At 52.1% G+C, this 27521-nt stretch overlaps 1 protein-coding gene across 1 annotated transcript in view; it reads right to left on the bottom strand.

The window, feature by feature from the left end:
- Window positions 1-6868: 6868 nt before the first annotated feature.
- The window catches only part of FAIM2 (Fas apoptotic inhibitory molecule 2), a 28175-nt gene continuing 7522 nt past the window's right edge, over window positions 6869-27521 (bottom strand). Inside the window, exons 6-12 of the mRNA XM_063076132.1 lie at window positions 22154-22204; window positions 21797-21836; window positions 21230-21267; window positions 20663-20750; window positions 20349-20444; window positions 18658-18711; window positions 6869-7018 (exon numbers count right to left, since the gene is read on the bottom strand). Coding sequence (XP_062932202.1) covers window positions 6869-7018; window positions 18658-18711; window positions 20349-20444; window positions 20663-20750; window positions 21230-21267; window positions 21797-21836; window positions 22154-22204 — 517 coding nt within the window. The remainder of the gene's footprint in view (window positions 7019-18657; window positions 18712-20348; window positions 20445-20662; window positions 20751-21229; window positions 21268-21796; window positions 21837-22153; window positions 22205-27521) is intronic.

Genomic DNA, 27521 nt, shown 5'->3' with positions numbered 1-27521 from the left:
CACTCCATAGAACAGTCCAGAAGATAAGATTGAGGCAATCTTTGACAAAATAGAGCAAAAAAGGCAAAAGATGGAAAATAGTAGACAAAAGAAAAAGAAAAAGCCTAGGAGGTCTGACATCAAAATAATCAGAATTCCAGAAAGAGAAAGCAGAGAGAACTATCAAATTATCTATCAAAGAAATACCAAGGAAATAATTCAAGAAAATTCCCCAGAAGTGTAGGGCCCATCATGTGCCAAGTATAATGGATGAAAATAGTTCCACAAAAAGACACAACATGGTAAATTTTCAGAACACTGAGGACAGAGGAAATTCTATGTTTTCAAAAAGATTTAAAACAAAATAAAACAACAAAACAGATTTTATACAAAGTATCAAGAATCATAGTAGCAGTGGATTTCTCAGCAGCCACACTGGCAGCTAGAAGGCAATAGAAAAATGCCTTGAAAATTCTGAAGGAAAATGATTTCCAATCATTCACTCTATACACAGCCAAATGATTAATTGTGAAGACAGAATGAAGACATTTCCAGATATGCAAGGAGCCAAAAACATTGTCTCCCATGAGCCCTTTCTTAGTAAGCTGCTGGAGAATGTTTTCCACCAAAAGGAGGTAGAAAACCACCAAGGGGAAGTTCATGGAATCTAGAAAGCAGGTTTCCAAAAGAGGAGAGTGGTGAAAGGAATTCCCAGGATGGAAATGAAGGAAGATTCCTGGACAAACAGCCAGGCAGCAGATCTTCAGAGCGATCAGTACAGGTTAGAGCAGTCAGAAGATTCCAGAAGAGATTCCAAGCGTCAACAAGATGAAACTAATAGAACACTTAATGTATCTGAACATATTGAGAGGCTATTTCCCCACTTAGGGGAGAGTTGAGAAATAAGTTATTAATAAGGACATAGAAAATTAAGCAAATGAACAAACAACAACAATAACAGTGATGAATTTCCAGTAAAGGAAAACATTGTACAAGAAAGGAGAAGTAATCATGGTGCACTACATTATTCAGTGGTCAACAGGCTTACGATCTTGATATGTAAAAATTGAATATAGGTCAATCCATAATTACGCATATAACCAAATTAGAAGGACGGGGTAGAGATGGTGGGAGGTAGTGGGAAGCATGTGTGTGCATGTGTGTGTGCCCATGATTTCCATCCCTCTCTCCCAGTTTGTTACTAATCCTCTCTGATCTGACTGCCGTCAAAAGACAAAATAACAACAATTTTAGTTTAAAGATCTCAACTGGCTTTATTTGCGATTCTAGAATCAGGCAACGCTTCATTCCATAGAATAGTGTTCCAGTGAGCAGAGCACAGGAGTTTGGTTTAATAGACAGAGAAAGGCTGAGGAAAGGAGAAACAAAGAACAAAAAATGGATTGGTCATTTCAAAGTTATTTTCTTTGTAAGGCAGAAACAGGGAAACAGAATAGAGAAATAACTGATTGATTAACATTAGGTTATTTCAGATTACCTGTTTTTGTAAGGATTAAAGCAGACTGAACTTCATTTTCAGGCCAATTGAAACTGTCCTGGTTAGGAAATATGGCTGTTACTTCTCTCTCCTGATTTCTCCAAAGGTCAGATAACAACTTAGTTTCAGTTTGGTGACATGGAACCTCAGCATGATTGACTCCATTCTGGTTTTTAGTCTGGCCTGTTGGGGCTCAGTGCAGGCATTTAGCCCAAAACAATGGCCTCCTATAATTTTTATTTAACACTGCCCTTTTTGCCTTCTTCTTCAAACTAATGTTCCAAGCTTTCTATAACGCACACATATTAGTTTTATAATCAGAAAAAAAAAAAACCAATACAAGTTATTACAGACAAAAGGTTAGGAATCATGTTGCCAAGCATCGTCAGCTTCCCTTCTTAATTCATCATCGACTTTGCATCTGTGAATGTTTCTAAGTGATATTTGAGCTGACTTATGTTTTCAGCATGTGCTACTACCTGGGCATAATGAATTCTACAAGGTCACCCTGCTGTACAAAGTATTTCATAGAATCACAGAACCTTACATTTTCATTTATCATCTTTCAAACCCAGGGGATTCTCTGCATTCAAGATTTTCATGTGTGTTGGGGACAACATGGCTGTGGTGAGATCTGTGAAGGGAAGCAGTGGTGGAGGACTGGAGTCTCTAAGGTTAGTGGGTGGCAGAGGAGCTGGTAAGAAATAGGGAAGGAGAGGACTGGTAAAGAGGAGATGAAGAGCCATTGCCTGCTGTGGATGCCAAGGGAGGACAGAGTGACTGTCACATCCCTGCTGAAAGCCCTCAAAGGCACCCCGTTCCTCCAGAATAAAGTTAAAATCCTTATATCTTATTTTGTTTGGGGTTTTTTTTTTTTTTTTTTTTTTTTTTTGGCAGCTGGCCAGTGTGGGGATCCAAACTCTTGACCTTGGTGTTATCATCAATACTGTGCTCTGACCAACTGAGCTAACCAGCCAGCCCCACATCTGATCTTCTTGAACTTGAATGTGCAAATAAATCACCTGAACCTCTTGTTAAAATGTAGATTCCAATTCAGCAGATCTGGGGTGGACCTGAGGGTCTGCATTTCTGGCAAGTTCCCAGGTGATGCACACTTTTGAAGAGTTAAGGCCTCAGATGACCCAACTGAGACTGACTTCCTGTCTGTTTCGTCAGCTTTACCTCTGCTACCCACTCCCCACCCCACTCCAACATCTCTGTTCCAGCTGTTCCAAACCACTCACAGTCCCCTCATGTGCTGGGTGGGAGCTCCATGTCCCCTCACATGCTGTTCCCTGAGCCTGGAATCTACCCTCCCTCCCCCCACTCACAACTCCCAAGTTCCCCAAGACCCAGCTCATGCATATCCTCTTTTGTGAAGACTTCACCAACCACTCTCCTTCAAAAAGAGTGAACATTTCCCTCCCACTACCTAGATGCGCATCTATGACTGCCTTTATCACACAATGTTGCAATTTTTGGTTTACTATGAACCCAGTGAGGAGATTGACCATGTCTAATCTTTGTGTCCCCAGCATCTGGCACAGTGCCTGGTAGCTAAATAAATGCCACCTAAATGAATGGATGCTCTTTTAATAAAGAAGGATTAGGTTCTCAATAATGTACAGTTATTGGAGCAGGAGCACCAGCATCACTTTTTCCACATAAAAAAACATGTGGAGATTTAATTCAAACTTAGCTACACTGAGAGAGAGAGAACTCTGGTGTGGAAGGTTTCACACTGACCTCACCCATGCAGACTCCATGAACCATCGGAGGCAACAAGTGAACGGCAGGCAAAGGAAATGGCTCAGGTGTCAAAATTGTTTTTATTCTTATCTCCAGTCAGTCACAGACCCCAGGAAGGAGAAGCCAGGGAAGGGAACAGGCGCAGGATACTGGGGAACTTGGAGAAGCTGAGGCCGGAAGGTCAGCAGTTGTGTCTGGGGGTGCAGCTCTGTCCCTGGTGCTGTGTCTGCTCTCAAACACCCAGGAGAACAGCTCAGGGGAGGGGGAGGTGCAGGACATGTAAACAGCGTCCAAGAGACACGACAATCATTGGATGAAAGGGAACAGCTGATGGCTGATGAAAAGACAGGTTTGGGGTGGCTGGTAGCCAGATCCTGTCCACAAACCCCAGCCACCCAGCCCCTCGGTTTCCCTCCTGGAGAACCAGGCTTTGCTTTTCCTCCAGCAGCCACAGGGGGACAGCAAAGTGCTTATGTAAAATCCCAACCCTGTGGGACAGAAAGCAAGCTGCAAAGCCTTTTGGAATAAGGTTATCTGTCCCATTGCTAGTCCCCCGGGAGGAATTGTAGGTAATGGAAGAATCAAGGTTCTTGGAGCTTCCACATGTGATACAGAAGGAGCCTCACCTGTGCCCAGGAATTGGTGCAGGGTGTTCGGGGACTTGTGTGCCTCCCTGGCCCCAATCTGCATCCTCCAGGAGAGGACTTCCTCATCTGTCTCCCCCTCAGCAGGAGACCTCTGACCTCACATCACAGATGGCCAGATTCCTAGCTGCTTCTAGCCTTATAAAATCAACCTATCCCTTCACAGGCCCAGCCCCTCCCCAGCCAAGAATGTGAGGGCCTAGCAGGCTTCCCCGCTCCTCTACAATTTGCGGCACCTGCCCAGCTTTGGTTTCTTGTAATCCTGCATTCCTGCTCCCCGCCCTTCCTCCTTCCAAGATCCATCCAGGTGTTCCTTGGGTTCCTCACTGCCTGGATCAGAGGTGGAAGGTACAGGCCTCAGCCCTGGCCCTGCTGCCCGCTCAGCACTGCCTGGTCCCCCTCAGGACCCAGGGCAGCAGACTGCAGCCCCCTCTACTGGACCTCCCCACCTCCGCCATGGAGCCGTCTTTGAGGTGGCTGTGATTCAAGCCCATCACATTGTTTACAGGCTAGGGTTTGCCCCTCCCCCAAACTTTTGGTGCTCAACCTTGGATAAGCATTTCATTCCTCAGTTTCTGCATAAGGATCCCAGGCGGAGGAAGAGGACTTGAACAAGTGGATTCTGGGAAGCATGACTGAGGCCCAGTCTGCAAGTAGCAGGACAATGGGAGAGGGGTGGGAAGAGGGTGATAACCTCTCTAAAACCGAGGTCAGGGATTAGGAGAGGAACTCAAGGGGCCTCAGAGGAGAGGAGGCAATTGAGTGAGGAAGTCAGTGAAAGTAAGTTTTCTGGTGCCTCTCACTGCCCCATCCTGTCCATGGACTTCCATCTTGCAGATAGGAAAACTGAATCATAGACAGCAAGAAACACTTGCCTAATACCACAAGCCCGTTGGCAGTGAGGCTAGGAATCAGAAACCAGAAATCTTGCCTCCCAGCTTATGGTGGGAAAAAATCTGGAGGGGGGCGGAGAGAGGTGCAGCGTGGCACTGAGGATTACAAATCCCCAGAGACACCAGGGCCTCTCTGGCCTTCCATGCAGTCTCATTTCCGCTCCCACCGAGTTTGGGGGTCAGGAGTGATGCCTTTTGGGTTAGGCAGCTGTGGGTCTGAACCCCAGATCTGCACTGGCTGGCTATATGAACCTGGACTCATTAACAAGCCTTTCTGAGCACCTCGGCTGTTCCCTCCGCATGGGGATGTGCAGAGCACTGCCTTTGTAGGACTGCTGTGATGGATTAATTTAGACCAGCACACAGTGGACATCCTACCCATGCCCCGATGGCCTTGACCTCATACATACACTACCTGCAGTTCTTGGTTCCTTCTCTCCTCAAATACACAAGGTGGAACAAAACTTCAAATGCTTCTGCAATATTTCTTAAAAGCTGGAGGTAGGAAGGGTGGGGAGTGGGTGGAGTCAGGAACAGATAGATAGCATACCTTGTCACCCTTCCTGAGGGTAAACGGAGCCCCCAGCATAGGGGAAGAGAAGAGAGCCCTGGAGAGAGAGGTCAAGGGAGACTCCCTGTCTCCACCCAGTAACTTTCCACCGGCCCAGAGTTGGCCACGCTGGCTGCATGCTCCCCCCAGGTGTGGGCCTGGGTCCCCTCCCCAGCAGGCACCCCGCCAGGGGGCTAGGCAGCTGACGCACACCCTGCCTAAGATCTCAGCCATCTGGAGGCTGATAAGGAGCCCTGGCCTCATCACATGGAACCAGCTGTAGGGATTGGCCCTGGCTGTTAGCATCAGCTGGACAGCTTCCAAACTGGAGAGATACGGAGATAAGGAGGGAGGTTAGGACTCTGGGCTGAGTGAGTGGCAGGGAAGTGAGGGGAAGGGATGTGGGCACTGCCAACTACTAAGACCTCAGGAGGCCTGGCTGGGGATAAGCCAGCAAATGGCAGCAAATGAAAGAGGGCTTAGGAAATAAAAGGCGCAGAAGGGACTCAGCCTTGGGGAAGGACGGGGGCAGGGCAGGGTTCCCTCTAGATGGGGCTGGCCCAGCAGCTAGAGCAACTACCTCCTCCCCCAGAACATCCAGCCAGAGGGCCCAAGCACACCTCATTCAGCCTCAGACCTGTGGGAGCAGCCTGGGGGTGGATAGTAGAGAGTGGGAGGGTATGGGTCTTAGTCCTACAACCCCAAATACCTCCCAGGTGGATACAGGTCTGGGTGGACTGGCCATACTGCAGAGCCTGGACCTCCCAGTAGGCCGCCCTGCTCCCACTTCCCTGGGAGCCCCAGAAAAGCCCCTCACTTAGGAGCAGGGCTCTCTGCTCCTACCTCCTACCTTCACAGTGCTCTGTTGTAACCCAGGAGGGTAAACCAGGGCAAGCAGCAGATGGCACTGGCTTCCTGCCCCCTCCCGATGCCCTTGGCTCCAGGGCCCAAGTCCCTAGAACAAGTGGCTGGTCCCAGAGCTGAGAGAAGAGGGGCAGTCTAGGACAGCCATTCTGTCTACCCACATCCCCCCACCTACAGAACACCCTCCCCTCATCTCCCAGCACTGCCCCCACCTTTTCCTTACAAGGTGTCAATGACTGACCTGAAAAAGAAAGAGAGGGTAGACTGGACACAGGACAGTATGCCCCAAGGTCACATGGTTGTGGCAGCCATAGGAGAAATCTTGGTGGGGGCACAGGTCTAAGCCAGGCTTCCCGGGGTGTCTTTCCCACATCTGAAATCCTGCTAGGCTCTTCCCACTTGTCCTTGGGTCATCAAGCCCAGAGGAGCCTTCAGCCTTGCCTGTCCCATTTGGAACATGTAATTTGGGGGAAGGGGTGGCACAGGGCATGGTGTGGCCTCCATTCTGCAGGGCCCAGGCATATGTACAAGCTGCAGAGGGTGCGGGTGGGGGCTGGGCTGAGGGGAGTGAGTGGCTGGCTGCAGGCTAGGCTGGCAGCTAGTTTTTTATCTGTTCTTGCAGGCACAGGGAAGGGTCAGAGGACCAGGGAAGGAGCATTCTCTGGAGGAAGATGGGGGCGCGGAGGGCTCCTCATTCCCGGTTGGAGCCAAAAAGCTGAAGGAAGAAGGTGAAGATATAGATGATATCCAGGTAAATGTTGAGGGCTCCAAAAATATACTCCTCGGGGCTCAGCGAGTGGCGTCGGTTACCCATCAGCAACTGGGTGTCAAATGCCAGGAACTGGGGGAAGCAGGAAGAGAGAGAGAGGAGTCAGAGGTCCAGTCAGGGTGACATTAACTAAGGTGGCCCAGTTCCCCTCACAGGCCCATCTCTGATTTTATTAAGCTCACCTGCTGCCTGGCTGCTCTGTGACAGCCCAGAATCTGGAATTTTCCCAACACCTTCTATCCCTACTTCTAGTCAACACCTATTTACTGAGCACCTACTATGTACCAGGCATAGGAATACAGCAGAGAACAAGACAGACTGGATCCCTGCCCTCATAGAGCTTAGAGTCTTCTGGGAAGTAATTGTTAGTATGATGAGCGTAACCAAAGGGAAAAACCAAGAGCCATGGGAACCGTGTTATGAGTGTGGCAGGGAGTTAGGGAAGGCTTCCTGGGGGAGGGGACTGCCATTCCCTCAGAGCACTGTAATAGTGAACAGGGACTGAGCACTAAATGACATGAGCCCAGTGAGTCCTACTAACATCCTTATCGAGTAGGAATCGTATTGTTCCTGGAAGAAATGGAGGCCAGGATGTGAGCCTGAGCAGGCTGGTTCCACAGCCCCCATGCTTGACCATTCTGCTCTGCTGCTTGTGGAAAGCACCCAGGAAACAGGCTCTTCCCTCGGGTGCCTTCATAGCCTAATGAACTATGAGCAGATTCCCTTAGAGATAGCTCCTCTCTGCCACCCACTGAGAGCTGAAAAGACAGTGAGGAACACCAAGCCGTGCCTGCCTTTGGGAAGCTCGCAGCTTAGTGACACAAAGATAATTGAAAGAAAACCTGGTAAATGTTATAATTCGGGCAGCGGAGAAGGGAGCTACTGATTTGGCAAGAGGAAGGTATCCCAGGAGAGGAGACATTTCTCTGGGGCTCGAAGGATGAGTAGGAGTCTGCTAGACTGAGAAGATGAAGGTGAGCCCTGGGGGGCATGATGTAAAGAGTGAGGAAGTCAGGGGCAGGAGCAGTGGGGTCAGAAGCTGGAGGAAGAAGGGCTGGAGTTGTCCCTCAAAGCCTGCGCTTTGCCCTGTAGGCCTGCATACCTGCCACCAACTGTGTGATACCAAGACCCAGACTCCTTGGAGTCACGTTAGACTCCAAACAGCCCCATGGAAACCTAGCAGAATCCCTGCCACAGTGCCAATGACCCTAGTGCACCAGGACCAGGGGCTCTAACAAGGAGTGACTCAGCACATGGGACATCGAGGCAGGTCACCCCCGAAGGTGGGGAGGCAGGGGTGGTTATGAGCACAAGCTTAAGAGTCAGACTGATTTGGATTCCCATCTCCGCTCCACCACTCCCTAGTTGTGGGACCCTGGGCTGGGCATTTAATCCCTCTGAGCCTGTGAGTCCCTGACAGTGAAAGGGAGACCAGAGAGCTTGCCTCCCGAGGTTGTTGTGACAGTGAGATAATGTGCACACGGCACCTGGCATGGGGTCTGGCACGTGGTGGCACTTAATGGGTGGTAGTTATTAATGTGGTTTTGTTGTTATTAGCTGCAGGAGAGGGGCCCTCTCGAGAACTTGCATATGCTGCTGCTGATACTCAGGTGTCTCCTGCATCTCATCAGGGAGGCTGACATGTCCCTAGGGGAAGGTGTGCAGCCCTAACAGAAGAAAAATGGGCAGCTGTGGCATGGGCTGATGGGCCTGCACAGGTGTGTCCGGCTCCTGAGCTCAACGGCCTCGAGGGAAGGGCATGGAGGACACAGGCTGGTGTCGGGACACCTGGCTTGAGGCCTGGCTCCACCGCTCAGGAATCAAGTCACCCACTTGACCTTGACCTCACTGTCCTCATCTACAAACTGGGACAGTAATAATGCCCACACAAGGGTGAGGCTTTGAGGGTAAATGTATGACAGTGTATGTGGCGTCGACTATTATTATTCTTAAGTATCATTTCAGTCCATTCCACTCTGCTCCTTCTGAACCGGATTTGGATTCCCAAATTCTCCTGTAGAGAAAACAAGCGAGCGGAGGGACCGACTCAAATGCTACAGGCTGCTTAGCAGTCACAGCTGCCAGCACAAGTTAATAAATTGCTGATCTAGCTTATCAATCAGCAGTTTGCTTGGTTGATTTCTCAGAGCCTGGTCACCCCTGGGTGAGCTAGTGAAATTGAATCTCTCAACCTAGAAGGCTTGGACCCGACTAGGTCTGGGGTGGCCCCTCTGAGGAGCACCCACCCAGGATGCCTCCTTTAGCAACCAACTGGCTTTTCTCTTGAGGAGAAGAGGAATGAAATGATTTCTCCTCTTGCCCTTGGCCTATGGCCATGCATGCCTCTCTACAGGTGTCATCTGGGATGGCCTGTCCCAAATTTCAACCCCAATGCCCAGTATCACCCATCATTGCAACCTCATGCCTGAATCAACCAAACACTTTTCATTCATTTATTTGCAAAAATATTTACTGAGAACCTACTATGTTCCAGAGAACTTGCCCTCATAGAACTAACAGTCCAATGAAGGCAAAAGACATTATCAGAGATTCCCTTATGAGTATGCATTCATTATAGGGGAAAGTGATCTACTGATATCTCCTTGGGTGATGGAAAGCATTGTTAATTAATGTCTTGGTTGAGAGCAGATATCTTGTTTATAGTTAACATCTTAGCTGGCAGCAAAGATCTTTGTTGACAGCTGACACCTGGTTGACTGCTAACACCTAAAGGACAGCAGGTACTTGGGTTAGGAGTCAGACCCTGCAGGAGGAGCATGTGGGATAGGATAGGGTCAAGAGGCAGCAGTGGGGCTAGGACACTGTTAACTGATGTATGAATAGTCCTTTCACATGCTAATTTATCTCATCTCACTCTCCCAATTTGCTCTAGGAGGTGCACATTAGCACTATTTTTCATATGAGGAAAGGAGTCTCAGAGAGGTGAGTGACTTGCTGATGGTCATCTATCTTATCTGGTCACTGGAACCAGGTCATCTGTCTCCTATTCTGGTAGAGATGGGGGCAGAGTGGGCTTGCAGGGAATGAGAGGGCATGTGCAGAGGGCAGAGCAGTTGGAGGCAAACTTCCCTGCTTCACCCTACTGGCCAGGACCTGAGCCTGCTGTGTCCAGGTCACAGGCTACATCTGAGGTCCTCCCTGAAAGCGGCCCCTAAGGTAAGGCTGAGGGTCTTCTAGGAGAGTTATGCCATGGAAAGGCCAGCTCAGAGCCACCAACATGGAGGCACTGAATACAAAAAGCTGGGGTTGCAATGTGTTGAATTGGCATAAAAAGTAGCACGTGGACCATGCCTGTCCTACAGAAATGCCAGAATGAGTGCACATACGTCCATTGCAGCATCGGTTCTAACAGTGCAATGCTGGAAACAACTCAAACTCTGTCAGCAGTGGGATGGGTAAACAGTGGGCAGCAGTACTGAGGTGGAAGCATCTCTGATATATGCTATTATGAGAAAAAAAGTAAATTGCAGAAAAATCTGTATCATATGATTCCACAAAACTATACATGTCATAAGAGTCTATATAGCAAATGTCTATAAAATGCATACAGAAAGGTCTGGGAGGAGAGACAATTGACCACAGCGTTCACCACTGAGGAAGGCAGTGAGGGACACTGCCAAAACAATGTATGTTTTATCTACATTATTTAAAAATTTTTTAAATGAAATATACAAGTTATTAGAAATTTGAAACAGAAGGGTTAAAATAACACAGGGGAAGAGCGTGTGACCTCTGTCATTTAATTCTCACCATAAGCCTCTGCCGCAGGTGGTGCATTATCATGTCCCTCACTTGCCCAGGAGACCGAGGCACAGACAGTGTAAGTTACTTTGCCACTTCACATGCCAAGAAGACAGCTCAGGTCTTCTGACTCCAAATCCCACACTCTTTCCACCGTGTGATGCCCTCGGGGGCATGGGCTGTGTGCGTGTGCGTGTGCGTGTGCGTGTGCGTGCGTGCGTGCGTGCGTGCGTGCGTGCATGTGTGTGTGTGTGTGAAGGATGGAAAGATGGAAAGAGAAGCAAACAGCTCCTGGCTAAGAGCAACACAGGCTTCCTAGGGGGAGGCAGGGAACGCTGGGCCCCCTGGCCCTGCTACCACCTTCTGAGCTAGAGGGTGGGCTTCAGCTTTGGGGATTCTCTAGAAAAGGGACCACCTGCTATAAATCCTGGTGCCCCAGGCTGGGCTGCTGGACAGCGTGAAGGAGCTAGGGCATAGAGGAGAGGCCTCTGAGTGGAGACCTGGGGGCCATTTCTGGCCCGGTGACAATAGAAGATACTTCTCTCATCTATATTGACCTGGGTGTCAAATATTTAAATAGCACAGACAACATCTGCACCCCCAGACAGGCCACTGAAAGAACAGGGTCTGGCAGGCATTTGAGCCAGAAAGCCTGGTCCAGGATGAACGGGGAGTAGCATATAAAAGTGTATGAAAGAGCCAGCCATGTGTGGTCGTGTGAGGAAGGGGATGAGTTTAATACAGCGCTTAAGAACATAGGCTGGGCACACAGACCTGGGTTCAAGTCTTGTCTAAGTCTCCGACCTTAGGCAACTGACTATCACTAACAGGGGAGAGTTATCAATCACTGATGATGAGCCAGGCACTTTCTAAATGTTTTACATACATTAATTCATTAAAAAGTCACAACAACCTACGAGGTAAGTATTATTATTATCCCCATTTTACAGATAAGGAAACTGAAGCACAAAGATGTTACATACTTTGATCAGTCCACATAGCTAGAATGTGGCAGAGAAGGGATTTGAACCCAGGGCCCTTGGCTCCAAATTCTGGTGTGCTAAATGACAAGGTTAACATTTACAATAAGAGTAAAAGCTACCATCTACTGAGAAACTACCATGTGCCAGGTGCTAAGCTTTCTTTTTCCCCTTCACATATTATCTTATTCAGTCATTACAACAGTCTGGTGAGATAGGAAATAATAGCCCCATTTTAATGATGAGGCAACAGAGGCACAGAGAGGTCAAGTAGCTTGCCCAAGGTCACAGAGTGGTAAGAGGATGAGTGAGGACTTGAATGTAGGTTGGGGGAAGAGCTCCTCCCACGCCACACGCCCTGGCCCTGCTGACAGCGCCCCTTCCTGGCTCTGCTCTAGAGAATTGCCCTCCTGGATTTGAGGCAGTGACCCCTCCCCTCCCCTCCCTGCCCTACCCTGCACGCTGGTGTGGATACTCCTCTGCCTGCTCTCTACAGGGCCTCTGAATCACCCCCTCTCTCAGTCCCCACCCCAGGAGTGGGGGGGCAGGGAGGACCGGTTCTTTCACCCTCTCTCTGTCAGGCTGTTGTGACCAGCTAGGCAGGGCGTTGGCTCCCGAGGATCAGCGCCTCAGGAGGCGAGACTGAGGTGAGGCCTGGGAGGGGGTGCTGCACACTTTCCCCTGAAGGAGCAATTACTGGCCAGTCCACCCACCCTCCCACCCTCAGAGGAATCCACTCAACTTCCAGATGACTCAGGTGAGGCCTCAGGTGAGATGTCAGGACTGTTTTAGTGGCAGAGGGTAGAGAGCAGAGAAGGTTCCCACTGGATCTTTCAGGCTCATGTAAACTACTGAGGCAAAAGAGCCTCTAAACTCTAAATGAAATCAAGATAGGTCTAAAATAAAATCATACCCTGGCCTTGGATTTGTGTAGCCATTTTTACTTTTCAAAGTTTTTTCCTAATTGTGAAGAAGGTACGGCATACATCGTGGTCGTCACTAGAGAAGCAGGGCGAGGGGTGGGTGTGAGCGGGGAGACTGCTGCATTTTTCTTAAATCCCTCAGATGCTGTGGGGTCTGGCCTAGGCTGGGCATGGTCGGGCGACACGGATTCTCTGTTGGGGCTGGATGGAAGTAACTGCTGAAAGCCTAGCCTTAGGGGTGACAGAAGTTAAGAAGTCCTCTTTAGGCCCTGTGCTGTGGGGAGAGCTAATCTGGAGGATCTCTCTGGGCCATCTTTGAAATGGGCAGGGAGATAGAGTGGGAGGAATGCGGGGCTGAGAGTCAGGAGGGTGGGGCTTCCCCAAGCATGGCTGTTGACGCTGCACACCTGTGTGCGCGCGTGTGTGCGTGTGCGCCTGTGTGCGTGTGCTCGTGTGCGTGCGTCTGTGCATGTTCTCTCTGGGCCTCAGCACACACTTGCTGAGGGAGGTCCCTGCTAGCTCTGAGGCTCACAGTCTTGGCCCTCCTTTTATTCCAGAGACTGAGGACAGATGGCTGTGCGTCCCCCCACGGTCAACACCCAGTGTTGGAGGCCCAGCACTCCGACAGAGCATCTTTCTATCCAAGCTTCACTCATCCAAATGCCATCTGGCCCTGCAGCATCCAGTACTGGCCACACGCATCCTCCCTGCCACCCTGTCCTGATTCTGGGACACTGTAGTGGCCTCCTAACTGGTCTCTCAGCCTCTGGCCTATCCACTTGGCTTCTCACTAATCTTGCTGAAAACTCAGTGATTAATGTTTCTTACCAACTGTCAGTGGCTCCCAAGGTCTTCAAACTGGCAGGCTGGGCCAGGAGTGGAGGGCTCTGTTCTATTTAGGCCCATCACCTAATTTCTAAAGTCCTATGCCTAGTTTCTTCCCTAGGTCTTTGGGATGTGGTTTCCCGATTTAGGTGGCTCAGAGACCTTAGCTTTGCCAAAGAAGGACCAACTCTGAGATGGAGAAACCTGGCCAAAGTCATGTGGGCCCTGGGAGCTTAGCTGTAGCTAGAATCCAGCTGGCCTCACCCCCTCTCTCATTTCCTGGCCGCACCCCCAACCCCTGACCCCAGTCCAGCTCAGCCCTCATGCTCTCGGTCTGACTTTCAAAGAGTTTCTACAAGAGAGGGCACTCTGAGGCCAGTGCCTCTCGCTGACTCACCCACTTCTATTGGCATTTGGGTTCTGGCATCCAGTGGGGGGTTTGAGGTAGGGTTAAGACCAAAAACCCAAAGCTTCCTAAGAATGTACCAAGGCTAGACGTGGGTGAGGCCTAGGAGGGGCCTGTTCCTCAAGGATGAACCAGAGCCCTGAAAAGCCTCAGCTCTCCACCCCCTAAACTGCAGCCAGGTCCAGCTGGGTGCCCCTGCCCTCAAAGATGGCAGAATCTCTCAGGTGAAGGGCAGAGGTTTCTAGGAGAGAAAATCACTGGAGTCTCACAGCCCCTCCAAAGCCCAGGCTGGTGGGAGTTGGGAGGGAAGGTCCCATGAATTCTTCTCTTCACCCCTTTCCCCCACATCCTCCTCGAGGGCAGAATACAGCCTGCAATTCTTGCTTGTTTGCAGTGCTGAGCACCCCCCAAGAGGCTAGGGGGGGAGCAGAGGATGGGCAGATGGAGAGTCCAAGGCTTGCTGGGTGCTGGCTCTGGGGATGGGTTGGAGCCTGGGGACCACAGATTCTACAAGACAGAACTAATGCTGGAAGCAGGGTCAGAGCATGTTTCCTAGTTGGGGTTTGTGGAAAGGCACTGGGATTTTAGTTCTTATGGGGCTGGCCTTTGAGGGCTTCTGCCCACCTGAAACTAAGAGTAGGGGTAGAGAACAAGTCCAGTGGCCCTTCTCCTCAACTCTCTCCTGCATCACTAAATGGGGGCGGGGGAGGGCTGTCTTCTCTCCTTTGACCCAGATGAAGGGCAGGGGATGGAGCTGGGGACTCACACCCATGTGCTCTCTCAACCATTGTTTATATAACCTGCAGGATGATCCCAACCAAAGCCTATGGTGTGTTCATCTCCTAGAGAGACAATAATGGGGTAATTAGGCGCTACAGTTCCTCCTCCCCTGTGACTCACAGAAGACTGACAGGTCACCACCATCATTCAGCTGTGCAGCCAGCCAGGCCTTCTTTGCCTGGCTCTGACAGCAGCTCAGTGGCCATGGTCATGCCTCTCAGCCACACTTCTCAGGCATCTACCCATTCATTCATCCATTCCACAAACCTCTACAGGGCCTACTGTGTGCCAGGCACTGTTGTAGACACTGGGGCTGCTGCGATGAACAAGCCAGACAAAAACCCCTGCCCTCAAGGAACTTAAATTCTGCTGGAGGGAGACAAACACTAGATAACAGATCTGAAAAATATATAGTTCATCAGAGGATAAGTGCTATAGAGAGAAATAAAGCAGGGAAGTGGGAGTTGGCAGCCCATGTGAGCTCAGGATTGTGAATGAAGCAAACACCTGGAGCGGGGAGCAGATGGGCAAGCACAGGTGCAGGGAAACCAAGCGCTTGGCAGCAGGGGGCCAGCAGGGCTGCATGGGCAGGGGGCAGGGGGAGGAGGGGCCAGCAGTGCTGCAGTGGGGAAGGGGCAGCGGCTGGATGCCGTGCAGAAGCATGGTCTGACCTCACTCTCCAGCTGCTGTGTGGACACAGACTGTGGGACCAGCAGAGGCAGCCTGTAGGAGGCCATTGCATCAACCCAGGTGGCAGGTAATGGTGATTCAGAGTGGACCAGGGAGTAGCCATGAAGACTGACAGGAGTGATCAGATTCTGGATAGGAGGTGGGGCCACAGGGTTTGCTGCCGGACCCTATGGGAGTGTGAGGAGAGGGGAGGAGTGGAAGATGTCACCAAGGAGTCTGTCCTGAGTGACTGAAAGATGGGGAAGGCTGAGGGAGAAGCAGGCCTCCAGGGAAAGGACGGAAGCTCAGTTTTTTATTCATGGTAAGTGTGAGGAGCCTATTAGACTTCCAGATGGGGTCACTGACTAGGCAACTGGAAATTCTAGTCAGGAATTCGAGAGCGAGATTGAGGATGAGACATAAATTTTACAGTCATCTGTATAAAAGATGGTATTCAAAGCTTTAAGGGTCTTGAGACCCCACAGGCAGTGAGGGTAACAGGAGGAGTCAGGGCCCTAGAGCAGCGTGATTGGGCAGGCTGGGGAGAACCCAGGAGAGGGTGATGGCCTGGACTCCAAGTGAAGAAGATGCTCTGGGGGGAGGGAAGGAACAGTTGTGTCAAATGCTACTGAGAGTCGAGCGAGAGGAGGCGTGAGACTTGACCCCCACGGAGGCCACTGGTGATCTGGATGAGAGCATTTTTAAGAGGGTGAAGAGAGAATGGGAGGAGAGGAATTGGGAGGAGAGAGGGGAGGAGGGAGAGAGGGCAGAGGGGAGTTGAAGATAGTATGCATAGATTCTCTTATAAGGAGTTCTGCTATATATGGGAAGCAGGGAATGGGGCAGGAGCCAGAGGGGGATGTGGGTCAAGAGTGTTTTGTGGGTTTCTTTTCAGATGGGAGAAATGACAGCCTGTTTCTATGCTGGTGGGAATAATCCAGCAGAGAGGGCAATACTGACAATGCAGTAGAGAGAGAGAAAAAAGTGCTGGAGAGACCTCCCCAGCCTCTCCCCAACTCCAAGCAAATAGCAATTGTCCTCTTTGAAGGGGAACACAGGGGCACTGGAAATGGCACCAGGCTGGGAACAGGATATGGGTCCTGGTCTTAAACCTGCCCCTTATTGGCCATGAGATTCATGCTAGCCCCTTAGCACCCAGGGCTTCAGATGTGGAAAGCAGCTCTTACGACAGCAGGGCTGCCTCCCTCCCTGGATTACAGTGGAGATCCAATGAGATTATAGGTGTGAAAGTGCTTTGTAAAACATAAAGGGTGGAACAGATGGTTGGGATTATTTTTATTATTCTAATAACACAAGGGATCATTAAACAAATTTAAGGGATTACTGTTCACTCAGCCTTTCTCGTATGTACAGCCTCTCTGCGTAGCTCATATACTTGCTGTGACCTGATCCTCATGAAGCCAAGTAAACTCTGTGGATGCAAATCCTCCTCCAACTCTCCACCAGCCCCATCTGCCCTGGTTTGACCCCTCTTCTGTCCCTGGAAAACGTTGCCCTTGGAGGCCTCCAGACGATATTGCCCAGGCTTGCTCATCTGAATGAATGTGGTCCTCCTCTTCCTTTCCTGCTAGCCCAATTCCCTGCCCTGTGCTTTTAATGGAAACTTTTCTTTAGAAGGTCTTGCCTCAAGGGAAGAGCACTGGTCCGGGAGCCAAGAGAGGATAGTGCCTTAGGGTGACTAGCCATCCCAGTTTGCCCAGGATTTAGGGGTTTCCCAAGAAGTGGGACTTTCAGTGCTGAAACTGGGAAAGTCCCAGGTGGATTGGGATAAGTTGTTCATCCTACTCTTGACCAAGGCCACACTTAGTTGATTGGCCATTATCTTGCCAGGAAACCTTGGACAAATCACTTAACTTCTCTGGAATTCAGTTTTCCCATCTGTGAGAGGAGAGCTTAGGGTTTTACTAGATCCCTTTTTAGTCCCTTCCAGCTCTTAAGTTCCAAGCCTGGAAGTCACGTATTCATTCCACAGTATAAACTGAGGGCTACTATGTACCACGCCCTGTGCGCTTCCTCTTGGCCGTGGCGCCCAGGCATGCAGCAGGGTACCTCACACACAGCAGGTGCTCACTAAAGACCTGTTGAAATGGCAAATGAACCTACTATACCCCCACTCCCAGCTTGATTCCTATCCAAATCCCCCAAAACCTCTACTCACATTTCTGATCCACATCCTTTTTCCCATCTCAGCTCCCCCAACCAGTCACCCATGAACCTCTGGCCCCTGTGACTAAGCCAGGAACTCTGGCCACTGAGTTGAGCTGAACTCAGTGAGGGAGAGGAGAATTTGGCCACTGCTTCTGCTGTCAATGGATGTTTACCTTGGATGCCTTCCCAAGAAGATGTCACCAACACAAGCTTGCCACCTGGGTGAATCCTGGAGCACTATTGCAGTCAGGTGCTTGGAGCCCACCTGAGCAAAATGCCTGTGTTGGGCTGCTCTAGGCAGGTGTCTGTCTCTGGTGACCTCTTGTCTCCTGGATATCTGCCCCCAGCCATTCTCCACTTAGCCTCACACCCTGAGTGGGACTCTCGAGCCAGATGGTCCAGGCTCGCAGTTTGGCCCTACTACTTCCTAGGATGCTGTATAACCGGGGATATATTATTGGATATCTCTGAGCTCCAGTTTCCTCATGTTATTTTAATAACAGCAGAACCTGTCTTATAGACTTATGGTGAGGATTAAATGCACATGGTGGGCTTGCTGGCAGGGGGGGGAAGCAGTACTCGATAAATGTTAGCTATTACTGTTATCATAACCATAATCATCATCACCAACACTCCGCTTGGTGAGAACAGCAAAGAACAAGCTCAGTCTGAAAGTGTCTCTCTCTTTCACAGGGTTCTTAGAATCTCCTTAGCTCCAAGAACCTTCCCACAAAATTATGCTGTCTACCCTAAGTGAATCATTGTACAGGCTATGCATGTATTGAAACAACACACTGTACCCCACAAAAATAAATACAAATAAAATTGAATTAAAAGAAAAAAAGACACCTTCCCAGAGTACCCCTAGGAGAGCAACTACCAACTTGGTCCACATGGCCAGGACACCCCCACTCTCCCATCCCCAAAAGCAGTGCTAACCCTCCCCAGGAGGGAGGGGTACCTCTTCCCAGCTCTGCCTCTGTCTACAGCCTTCCTTCCCCTCTGCCCAGGTCAGCGGGTGTGTCTTGCAGACCAGATAGAGCTCCCTGAATGCAGCACTGAGCCTACCCCCACCCACAGGTGCTCCAAAAGGGTTCAGGGAGGAGGACTGAGAAGAAGACAGGGGTGGAGGAGGGGCCTGGCGAGATGTTCAGAAGGCAGAGAAGGCAGGGCCCCCAGGGAGCTGGCCACACTCACCAATGTAAACACACATGCTCCCAGCGCAGCATAGACGGCGTGGAGCCAGGGCACCTGTGGGAAGAGGCAAAATATACTTAGGGATGGCAAGAAGGGGCAGAGGGTGGGGAGGAGGGCCCTGTCCAGAAGATGGAGGATGTGGGGTATTTCTCCCCAGCTCTCCCTAAGAAGCTCCGGGACTGAGTGGGGTCCTTAATTCTGTGAGCTCATGGTTGGTGGGGGGAACCCAGGACAGGAGTGATCATGGAGGGACTGAGCCCCGGGGGGTGGTGGGGAGCTCCCAACTGATCTGGTACTTCTTCCCTTAACATGTAGCCCCAGGCTCAGGCTGCATGAGGGTGACTCATCCTGTCGGGGCCCTGTCATCCTCCCAGCGTGTCTGGCTGGAGGCTGCTCCCGCCTCCCAGCACACTCATCCCTGTCCCGTATGGGATCTGTCTGGTCCTCTGTCAGGGAGCTGTGGCTCTGCCTTGGGGACAAGGGGCTCAGGTGGAAGGGGACAAAGATTTGAACTCAGGGATGTGTGTGGGGGCATCTGGAGTCTTTGCCAATTGTACATGATGGGCTTGCCTGCGGAGGCTGGAATAATACCCCCTCCCAGCCTCTGCTCCCCTAGGTCTCAGTCTCAGGAGCACCCAGCTGTGTGTGGAAACCCTGCAAGAAGTGCCATACCAGCCGCACCCTCTGTGGGGCCCTCCCCCAGAAGATTCCTGGAAACAAAGGCATCCCATCAGTCTGACCTGGATCAATAAAGGGTTCTTTGAAGTTCTTGGGGCCCTTTCCTGTAACCCCCCTCCCCACCCTAGATACACAGCGGGCCCCCAGGCCAGCTCCGGCCCCTCCCTTCGTCAACAGGATCCTGGGAAGAGCCAAGGATATGCCAGAACCAATCCTGATGTCCTGGACTGGGAGCCAAATACCTGTAGGCTGGGGCTGGGCAGGATGGAGATGGGAGTGAGGGATACTGCTCCCAGCCCCGGCAGAAAGGGACGATGGGAGACCATGTACCCAATGTGGCTAAGATAAGCACTGAGTTCCCAGCAGTAGTCCAACAGTTCATGTGTGGTGTTCCCAGAATTCCAAACTCAAGGCCCTCCTGTGATGCCCTCAATCTGCTTCCTTCTCAGTGTGGCCTGAGCATCTGCACAGTCCCAGCTGGACTTCCCCAGGGCAGGCTGGACACTCCAAAAGACCTGAGATTTGGCCAGCCAGCCTGTGGATGCTCTAATGGGTGGGGGTGTGCTTCAAGCCCCACGGCCCAACCTTGCCGGCCAGATTCTGCCTCTTTGAACTTGGCTGATCCCCCAGCAGGCCTTCCTCAAGACCCCTCTGGGCCCGGTGGGCCTGGGCCCCAGGGAGTCCCAGTGCTTCCTCCCCTGCCCCATGGGGGCCAGCGGGGTTTAAATGCTCCACGCCCTCCCCTCAGCCTCACCTCCACCCTACAGGGGAGGATGGAAAAGGTGAAGCCGGATGTGGCTCCTGGAGCCGGCCAAGTGCCCGGGCCTACCAAGAAAAGCTTCCTTGTTTGCTTACGCTGCCAACACGCCAGGCAGGGGCCACGAGGGCTGGACAGGATGGCAGGCTGTGTGGCTTTGGCTCGGGGCCTTGCCTGGGTGCAGGAGGGAACGGCCCCCTCGGGCAGCGGGCCCTCTCCTCCCTCCCGTGGGGCCTGTGGGGAGCCGGAGACTCACGTATTGGAAGGGCAGGAGGATAGCTAGGATGAGTCCGCTGAAGAAAAGAGTCATGAGCAGCACGAAGAGCACGCCCTGGCAGGAGGTGAAGTCAAACTGCGGGAACAGGGCGGGAGTCAGTTTGTTGGCCGGAGACTGGGGCTCCCCCAGAGCCCCGGCATTCCCCTTCTCCCCACCAGGTTGCCTCCCCAGACCCAGCACACCCCCTCTACCTCTCCCCAGCCCTGGATCCACGCTTGGACCCCCCCACCCCGGGTGCCTTCCCCGGGTCAGCCTCAGCCAGAGGGTCCCTTCCCACAGGTCCCAGAGCTGACCTTGGTCTGGAAGCTGAAGAGGGTGACCGAGAGGCAGACAAGGGCCGTGATCCCCAGGCACAGCAACACAGATGTGGTGTTGTAGTAACTGAGAACCGGCAGGCCAAGAGGTCAGCTTCTGGGTAGGACTCCTGGTCTCCCCAGACTTCCCAGCATGACCTCTGGCCCCAACCCTTTCCCAGGATCCGCCCTGTCTGCTTCCCCAGCCTTTCCGCTGTGCCCTGCCCCTCCCAACATGCTTAGACTCAAGATCATGTCAGAAGGATCTTGAAGAGGTAGAAGTGGAGAGGGGGAGAGGTTTGTGCTGGTGCCTGGAGGTGGCTTACAGGTAACTGCAGGATTATGAGTCTAGGTCTTTTAAGCTGCAGCTTGAGAGGAATCACCTTGCTCCCTACCATCCCTCCCCCTGCCACCTGCCCTGGCCCTGGAGTCACTGTCCAGCTGAGTGTACCAGGAGAGGGCTCTAGGTCAAAGCTGCCTGCTTGCCTGAACCCCCGCCCCCATCCAAATACTCCCAGGAAGGTGTTTCGGGGCAGCTTCCTCTCTCCTTCCACCTGCTCCCTTTACCTGGACAACATCCCAGTGAGGTAGGCCATGGACAGTGTCTGCAAGGAGAAGCAAAGTGAAGGAATGTTCTAGAACTCAGACTTCAGGGCCCAGCCCGGGTCTGCGCCCCTTGTATGTACCCCCAAACTCTGAGTCTGCTTCCCCTGCACATATTTACTTTCAGGACTCGGGCCTGGCTAAGGGGTGTCCCCACAGGCCAGCTTCCAGGCTCCTGTGCTAGCTGCTCCTTTCTTTCTTTCACAGTCCTGCTCTCCCCACCTTTAAAAGACTGCCCCCCGCCCAGATCTTCTTCACCATCCATAACACTAGGATGTCCCCGACAAACCTCTTAAAAACAAAATCACAGTGGAAAGAGACAGTGGATGAGGAGTGGGAGGAGACTAAGCCCATTTGGAAAGAGGGCGGAATGTCTTTGTGGAAGAAGTGGGTGAAAACACCCCCGCCCCCTCAGTGACCTCACACCGGACACCCCCAACCCAGCCTTCCTGGCTCTCAAAGCCCACCCTGCCTCCCTCCTTCTCCATCCCCTCTCAGCACCTGTGCCCAGCCCGCTCCCAGATCACTTACAAAGATGGTCAGGAGAATCAGGTTCCAGGGGAAGTGCCTCCTGGAAGGCAAGCCACAGAGTTCAGAGCAGAGTGGGGCCACTGCTGCAGGGACAGGTCTCTGCCCAACCCCCACCAAACTTCATGGAGTCTCTTCCTTCAGTCACATCCCCATGTGCTCCCATCTGTCCATCCACCCTCCCCCCATCTCAGAGGTGCCAAGTAAAGGAGGGAGGGGCAGGCCTGCTTGACAGAGGCCCAGAGAGGGATGGAGCCTTCTCAGGGGTACACAGCACACTGGCAGCAGGCAGAGCTGGGGCCAGAACTTTCAAGATCCTGCTCATATTCTCACAAGTTGCTCCTCAGGCCATTATCATACCTGGGTCCAGAACAGCAAGCCAGGGTCAGGTAGGTCGCAAAGAATACAGCACTGCGAGGGACAGACAGATGGCAAGTCAGCCAGCCAGTCCCTCCTGAGGCCCTCTACCCAGGCTGCTGTTCATCCCACTCCCTGCCACCCCTACCCACAGGGCAGCCAGGCAGAATGGCAGGGGGATGGGCGGGCGAAGAGGCCACAGTCATCCTGGAACCTGGCAATGGGCAGGGTGGTGGTCCAATTCCAAAAGAGAGGAAGAGGCTAGGATGAGCCTGCTTCCAGAAACATGAAATTGTGGGTACCATGGGACAGCTTTTCAAAAAAAAAAAAAAAAAGATGACCGGTAAAGGGATCTTAACCCTTGGCTTGGTGTTGTCAGCACCATGCTCAGCCAGTGAGTGAAATGGCCATCCCTATATAGGGATCCAAACCCGTGGTCTTGGTGTTATCAGCACCGCACTCTCCTGAGTGAGCCACGGGCCGGCCCTGGGACAGCTGTTTTTGACCACCCGATCCAAAGTGGTTTCCCCAGACACTATTCTACTACTTTTAAAGCTTGTATGCAGTATTTTCTACGTGCTAGGCAGAGTTGTAAAGTGCTTTATGAATATTAACTAATATAATATCCATGAAGTATGTGTTTCATTTTACAGCTGAGGCCCGGTGAAGTCAGGTGACTTGTCCAAGGTCACATAGCTACTGTGTTGCAGAAGCAGGATTAGAACCCAGGCACTCTGGTTCCAGAGTCCTTGCTTATAATCACTACCCCACACTGCCTCATTCAGGCCCTTCTCAGCCCTTATCACTGCCATCACTGCCTGTGACAATCTTGTTACTTTAGTGTTGCTCTACCATACTAGACTATAAGTTCAGCAAGAGCAGGGCCCCTGCCTGTCCTACCAGCACCTGGCACAAACAGGAAGTGGCTCCTGTAGAATGAATTTCTGGATCAGGTGGCCATGTCCAGTGGGAGAATGGCATCCAGATAGAGTGCTTGAGGATCAAGGATTTTCTGGAGAGCAGTGGAGGCAGAGGCCAGTCCGGGAGCGGGGAGATGAGGGCTGAGGGCCCAGAGGCAGGGCATGCTTATGCCTACCTAGGTTAGTGCCACCACCAGGGTATGGTCTCCAACTCCAGTGGGCCTTCGGCATGGCACCGCCATCCCTTCCTTATCTACTTGCCCAGTTCTCTCACTCATCCTCCACAGCAGCAATTCCAAACTTCCTCCTCCTTCCACAAACCTCCACGGCCACCTCACTCTCCTGCATAGTCTGCCTGGATGTGTCCCAGACAGGTTTGAGAAGATGAGACGGGGCTCCCTTGGCTCCCTGCCTGCCGCCTGCAAACATCACATAGTACTATGTGCCCTCCTGTCCCTCCTCCCATCCCAGGCCAATCCCCCCAGTGTGGGCTCTGGGTCCCACCCCCTCAACTGCCTGGTGATCTCCATTACTGAAACCTTCCTGCTGGTACCTCTCCTACACAAACCTCAACTGGTTTCCATCTTTAACCAACATCTTCCCTGACTCTAGCTCCTGCCACTTTACCTGTCCTCACAGCCAAGCTTCCTGAAAAAGTGGTCTCCACGCACAGTATCCTCTTTTCCATCTTCCCAATCCCCAAACCCAGCCTCAGGTCCACTTAATGAGAGCTGGTCTCGCCACATCACTATGACCTTTTTGAGTCCAACTGACACTCTCTTGGGTTCCCTCCTACCTCCCTGCCACTCCTTCTCAGTCTCCTTCCTAAATACACCTTCATTGCAGGGTGCTGTCAGGCTCACTTCCTTCACGCTGTCCCTAGCTGGGCTCACTCATCTCCACGACTCACACATCTTTATTTTTGATCTATATTTTCCTTCTCAACCCCAGACTTGAATACTCAACTGCGTACTGTGCAGACATGGCTATTCAGAAATGCACCCGGTTCAACAGGTTAGAACTGAACTCTCCATCTTTCCTGCTCCTCCTCCTGCATCCCCTTCTGCAGAGGACACCATGCACTCTCCAAGCCACCCAACCAGAGACCTCAGCATCATCCTGCCATGCCCAATTGGTCACCTGGACCTATTGATCTTTCTACCCAGGCAGTCTTCAAATCTGCCCTATTCCGTCCATCCCCACTACTGCCCTCTTAGGCCAGGCTCCCTTTACCTCTCTTTCTCTCTCTGGCCTGGACCCTTGCGGGAATCCATCTAGTCCCTGCCATTCACTCTCCAAGCTGCAGGCAGATCTGATCATGTGACTCCCTTGTTTAAAATTCCCAAAGACCTGGTATACCTGCACAATCCACTCCTGCCCACCTCTCCAGCCATCTCTCCCTCCACTCTGTCCTTCCAGTCTACCTGTCTCTTCACAACTTGCTCTGCAACCTCGAAACATGCCCACCACACTCTGCCCCTGCTGGAAACGACCAGCTGGCAAGGACACATGAGGCCTAGGTTAGAGGGGCTTCCTCTGTGCTCAGCTGAAGCCTCTTTCCCCACACTCTATGGGCCAGCTCATCTGACCCCTCACCCAAGTGTAGCATCTGGGGGCCAGCCTGTGACTTACTCATTTGGTATTCCCACCATCACCAACCTGGGGCCTGGACCCGGTAGGTGCTCTTTAAATATTTCTAGATGAAATGCAAGAAAACAGGGACTGCAGGGGTTGAGACAAGCTTACTGGATTTGGTGAGTAGCATTGCTGCATCTTAACCCTTTCCTACTCTTCAGTGATTATCAAATAACATGGAACTGTTGCTACAGTGATTGGGGGATTCTGCTGGTAATTGGTGCCAGGGACCAGGGCTGCTGAACATCCTGCTCCATGCAGGACAGTCGAACCATCCTGCCCCAGTTGAGAAACACTCCGGCATCTGCTCTCCTTCATTCTTACTTGAGTCACTCATCAGTCACTTCAACAATAATGATAATAATAATACCCTTGTCTGTGTGTATCCTGGGTGTGGGTCATGGCTCTCTGGCCAGACTGGAAGCTTCCTGAGGGCAAGGGCCTCTCTCCTTTTCTCTCTGGTCTTTAGCTCCTTAACCCTCAAGACAAGGGTTTGGGAGGAAGGGCAGAGGGACCAAGGACCCATGGATTATGGTGCAGCTTTGGAGTCTGACGCCCTGCATTCACGTCCCAGCTCTGCCACTACTATCATGTGACTTTGCACAAGTTACTTAATAGCCAAGTCCCAGTTTCCTCCTTTGTAAAACAGGAATACCAGCACCACTAGCTGTTGGGAGGACTGATGAGAGAATGCAATTCAAGCATTTAGCACGGGGCCTGGCACTGGGTAGGGACTCCCTGATGGGACATGCTATTATTATAATTAGAAGCTGGATGAAGGACAGCTTCCTGTAGAGGTTCTGACCCACCTCCGCCCCAGCACTCTGGTCTCACAATTTTCCTCCTCTGCCTGGGCCACCGAGCCATCATGGCTCAGTGGGAGCAATCAGACAATAAGGCAAGAACCCCAGAGGGAGATGACTGGGGTCTTGAGAAAGCCGGGGCAAAGGGGGTGAGGTTGTGGGGGAGGCCAGCATCCCAGAGCACAGAGAATGAGTCACAGAAGAAGTAAGGGAACAACTGATTTGTACAGCAGAGCCTCAGCCCCAGGGCCTGGGCCAGAGCCAAAGTCTGTTTACAGAGTGTCAGGACAGGGAGTAAGGCTCAGGTGAAGGCTAGCACCCAAACCCAACGCCTTCCCCCAGCATGTCCTGCTCCAGGACACAGGCCTGGGCCCTGAGGGAGGCAGCAGAGCATAAAAGGTACGTGCATGGGTGTCGCCATCAGAAAGCCCTGGGTTCCTATCCTGACTATGATGCTTAGGAAGCAATGACTTCTCTCTGAGCCTCAATTTCCTCATCTGTAGAATGGGCCTAATAATAGTACCTGCCTGGCAGGGTTATTGAAAGAACTCAAATAAAAATATGTAATACAGCACAGTGCTTCACATGTAGAAAAAGGGCTGTTTTATTTTTATTGCTATTACTGTTATTCTGAAAGAAAGAGACTAGAACAGAGCCCTCAGGACAGAGCCTTGGTGTGTTGGAGGAGGTGAGACCCACTAGTACTCAGACACGAGGCAGACTCAGGGGCAGGATGGAGAGGGTTGAGGGGTGTGGAGGCGGAAGTGCATGGCAGAACCCCAGGCAGGCTTTCTGGAGGAAAGGGCAACAGCCTGGTGGTGGAACTCCCAAGGAGCTTTAATGCTTTGTGACACCCATGAAAATCACAGCAGAGTCCATACCCACTTATGACTTCACTCGGTCTGAACCCACCCCTGAGCCAGAGAGAGCATCTCTGTTTTCTGCCTAGAGATGTTGAGGAGGGACTCCATATGCTGCCACTCAAAGGTCAGATTCTCATGCTCCATCCCTCCCAATCCCCCCACACCTCCCCCCCCACATAAAATGGAGGGGACTCTGCCCTCACTTCCTGAGTAGCTCATTCCTGGCCTGCCCCCTGCCACCATCTGCTCAGGGCACAGAGACCCACAGACCCTCCCACAGAAGGCCCAGAGAGGGGCCCAAGGACTCCATTCCTGAGCTCTCAGGGGGCCTGAGGCAGCCAGGCAGTGCTGACGTGCAAGGAGCCATGCCAACCTGCCATGTGGGCTGGCCCTGGGCACTCCTTGGGGCCTCATTAGCTTTACCATATAGTGCCTCCCAGTTCCCCCAGACACATGCCTCCCTGCCTGCCTGCAGACAGGCCCTCCGTCCTGTGCCCTAGGAAAGGCTCTGGGTGTTAATGTCTCCTCCCCTGGCACCTCCAGCTTGAAGAGCCAGCTCTGCTCCTTCGAGGAGTCCCAGAGGCCAGGATGAGTCTCCTCACTGTCAGCCTTTGTCTGGCTTGTGTTAACTCTGGACCCAACTCAGAGACTGCTCTGGGCTCAGGGAGGTTCAGGGGGTTTGGGGCTAAACCCACCTCCCCACCAGATCTCTATCCAGGGACAGGCCTGGGACAGCCTCAGTATGCAAGCTCCCTAGCCAGGCAGAGCCTCAACCCCATAAGGCCCCACTGCTCCCCGAGGTTCTCCTACATGGAGCCCTCACATGCACTCTCGCCCTTTGCTTTTCCTTGAGCCACCCCTCTCCTGGAAATGCTGTCCCCAGTCCTCTTGGCCCACCCTTTGAGGTGCACCTGCTGATGTGGGCTGAATGCTCTGGCTTGCTGGGCACCTTCCTCCCTTCTCCCTCCCCCCTCCTTTGAACACTGCATCTTCACCTTTGCCCTTGGCCACGTACCGTACCTCCTGCCACCTCCCTGCACAGGTCTCCTCCCCAGCAGCCCCCACACATGGCAGGGTCACAGTGGCTGCTGACAGAGACTGGCAAGAGCAGTTCTGTTCTGAGCCCCAGGGGGCGGGGGGGTTCTGGCCT

The sequence above is a fragment of the Cynocephalus volans genome, chromosome 12 (assembly GCF_027409185.1).
Source record: "Cynocephalus volans isolate mCynVol1 chromosome 12, mCynVol1.pri, whole genome shotgun sequence".
In the NCBI taxonomy this organism is placed as follows: Eukaryota; Metazoa; Chordata; class Mammalia; order Dermoptera; family Cynocephalidae; genus Cynocephalus; species Cynocephalus volans.
The sequence above is the reverse complement of the archived record's forward strand: the minus strand, read 5'-3'. Positions and strand labels throughout refer to the sequence as shown.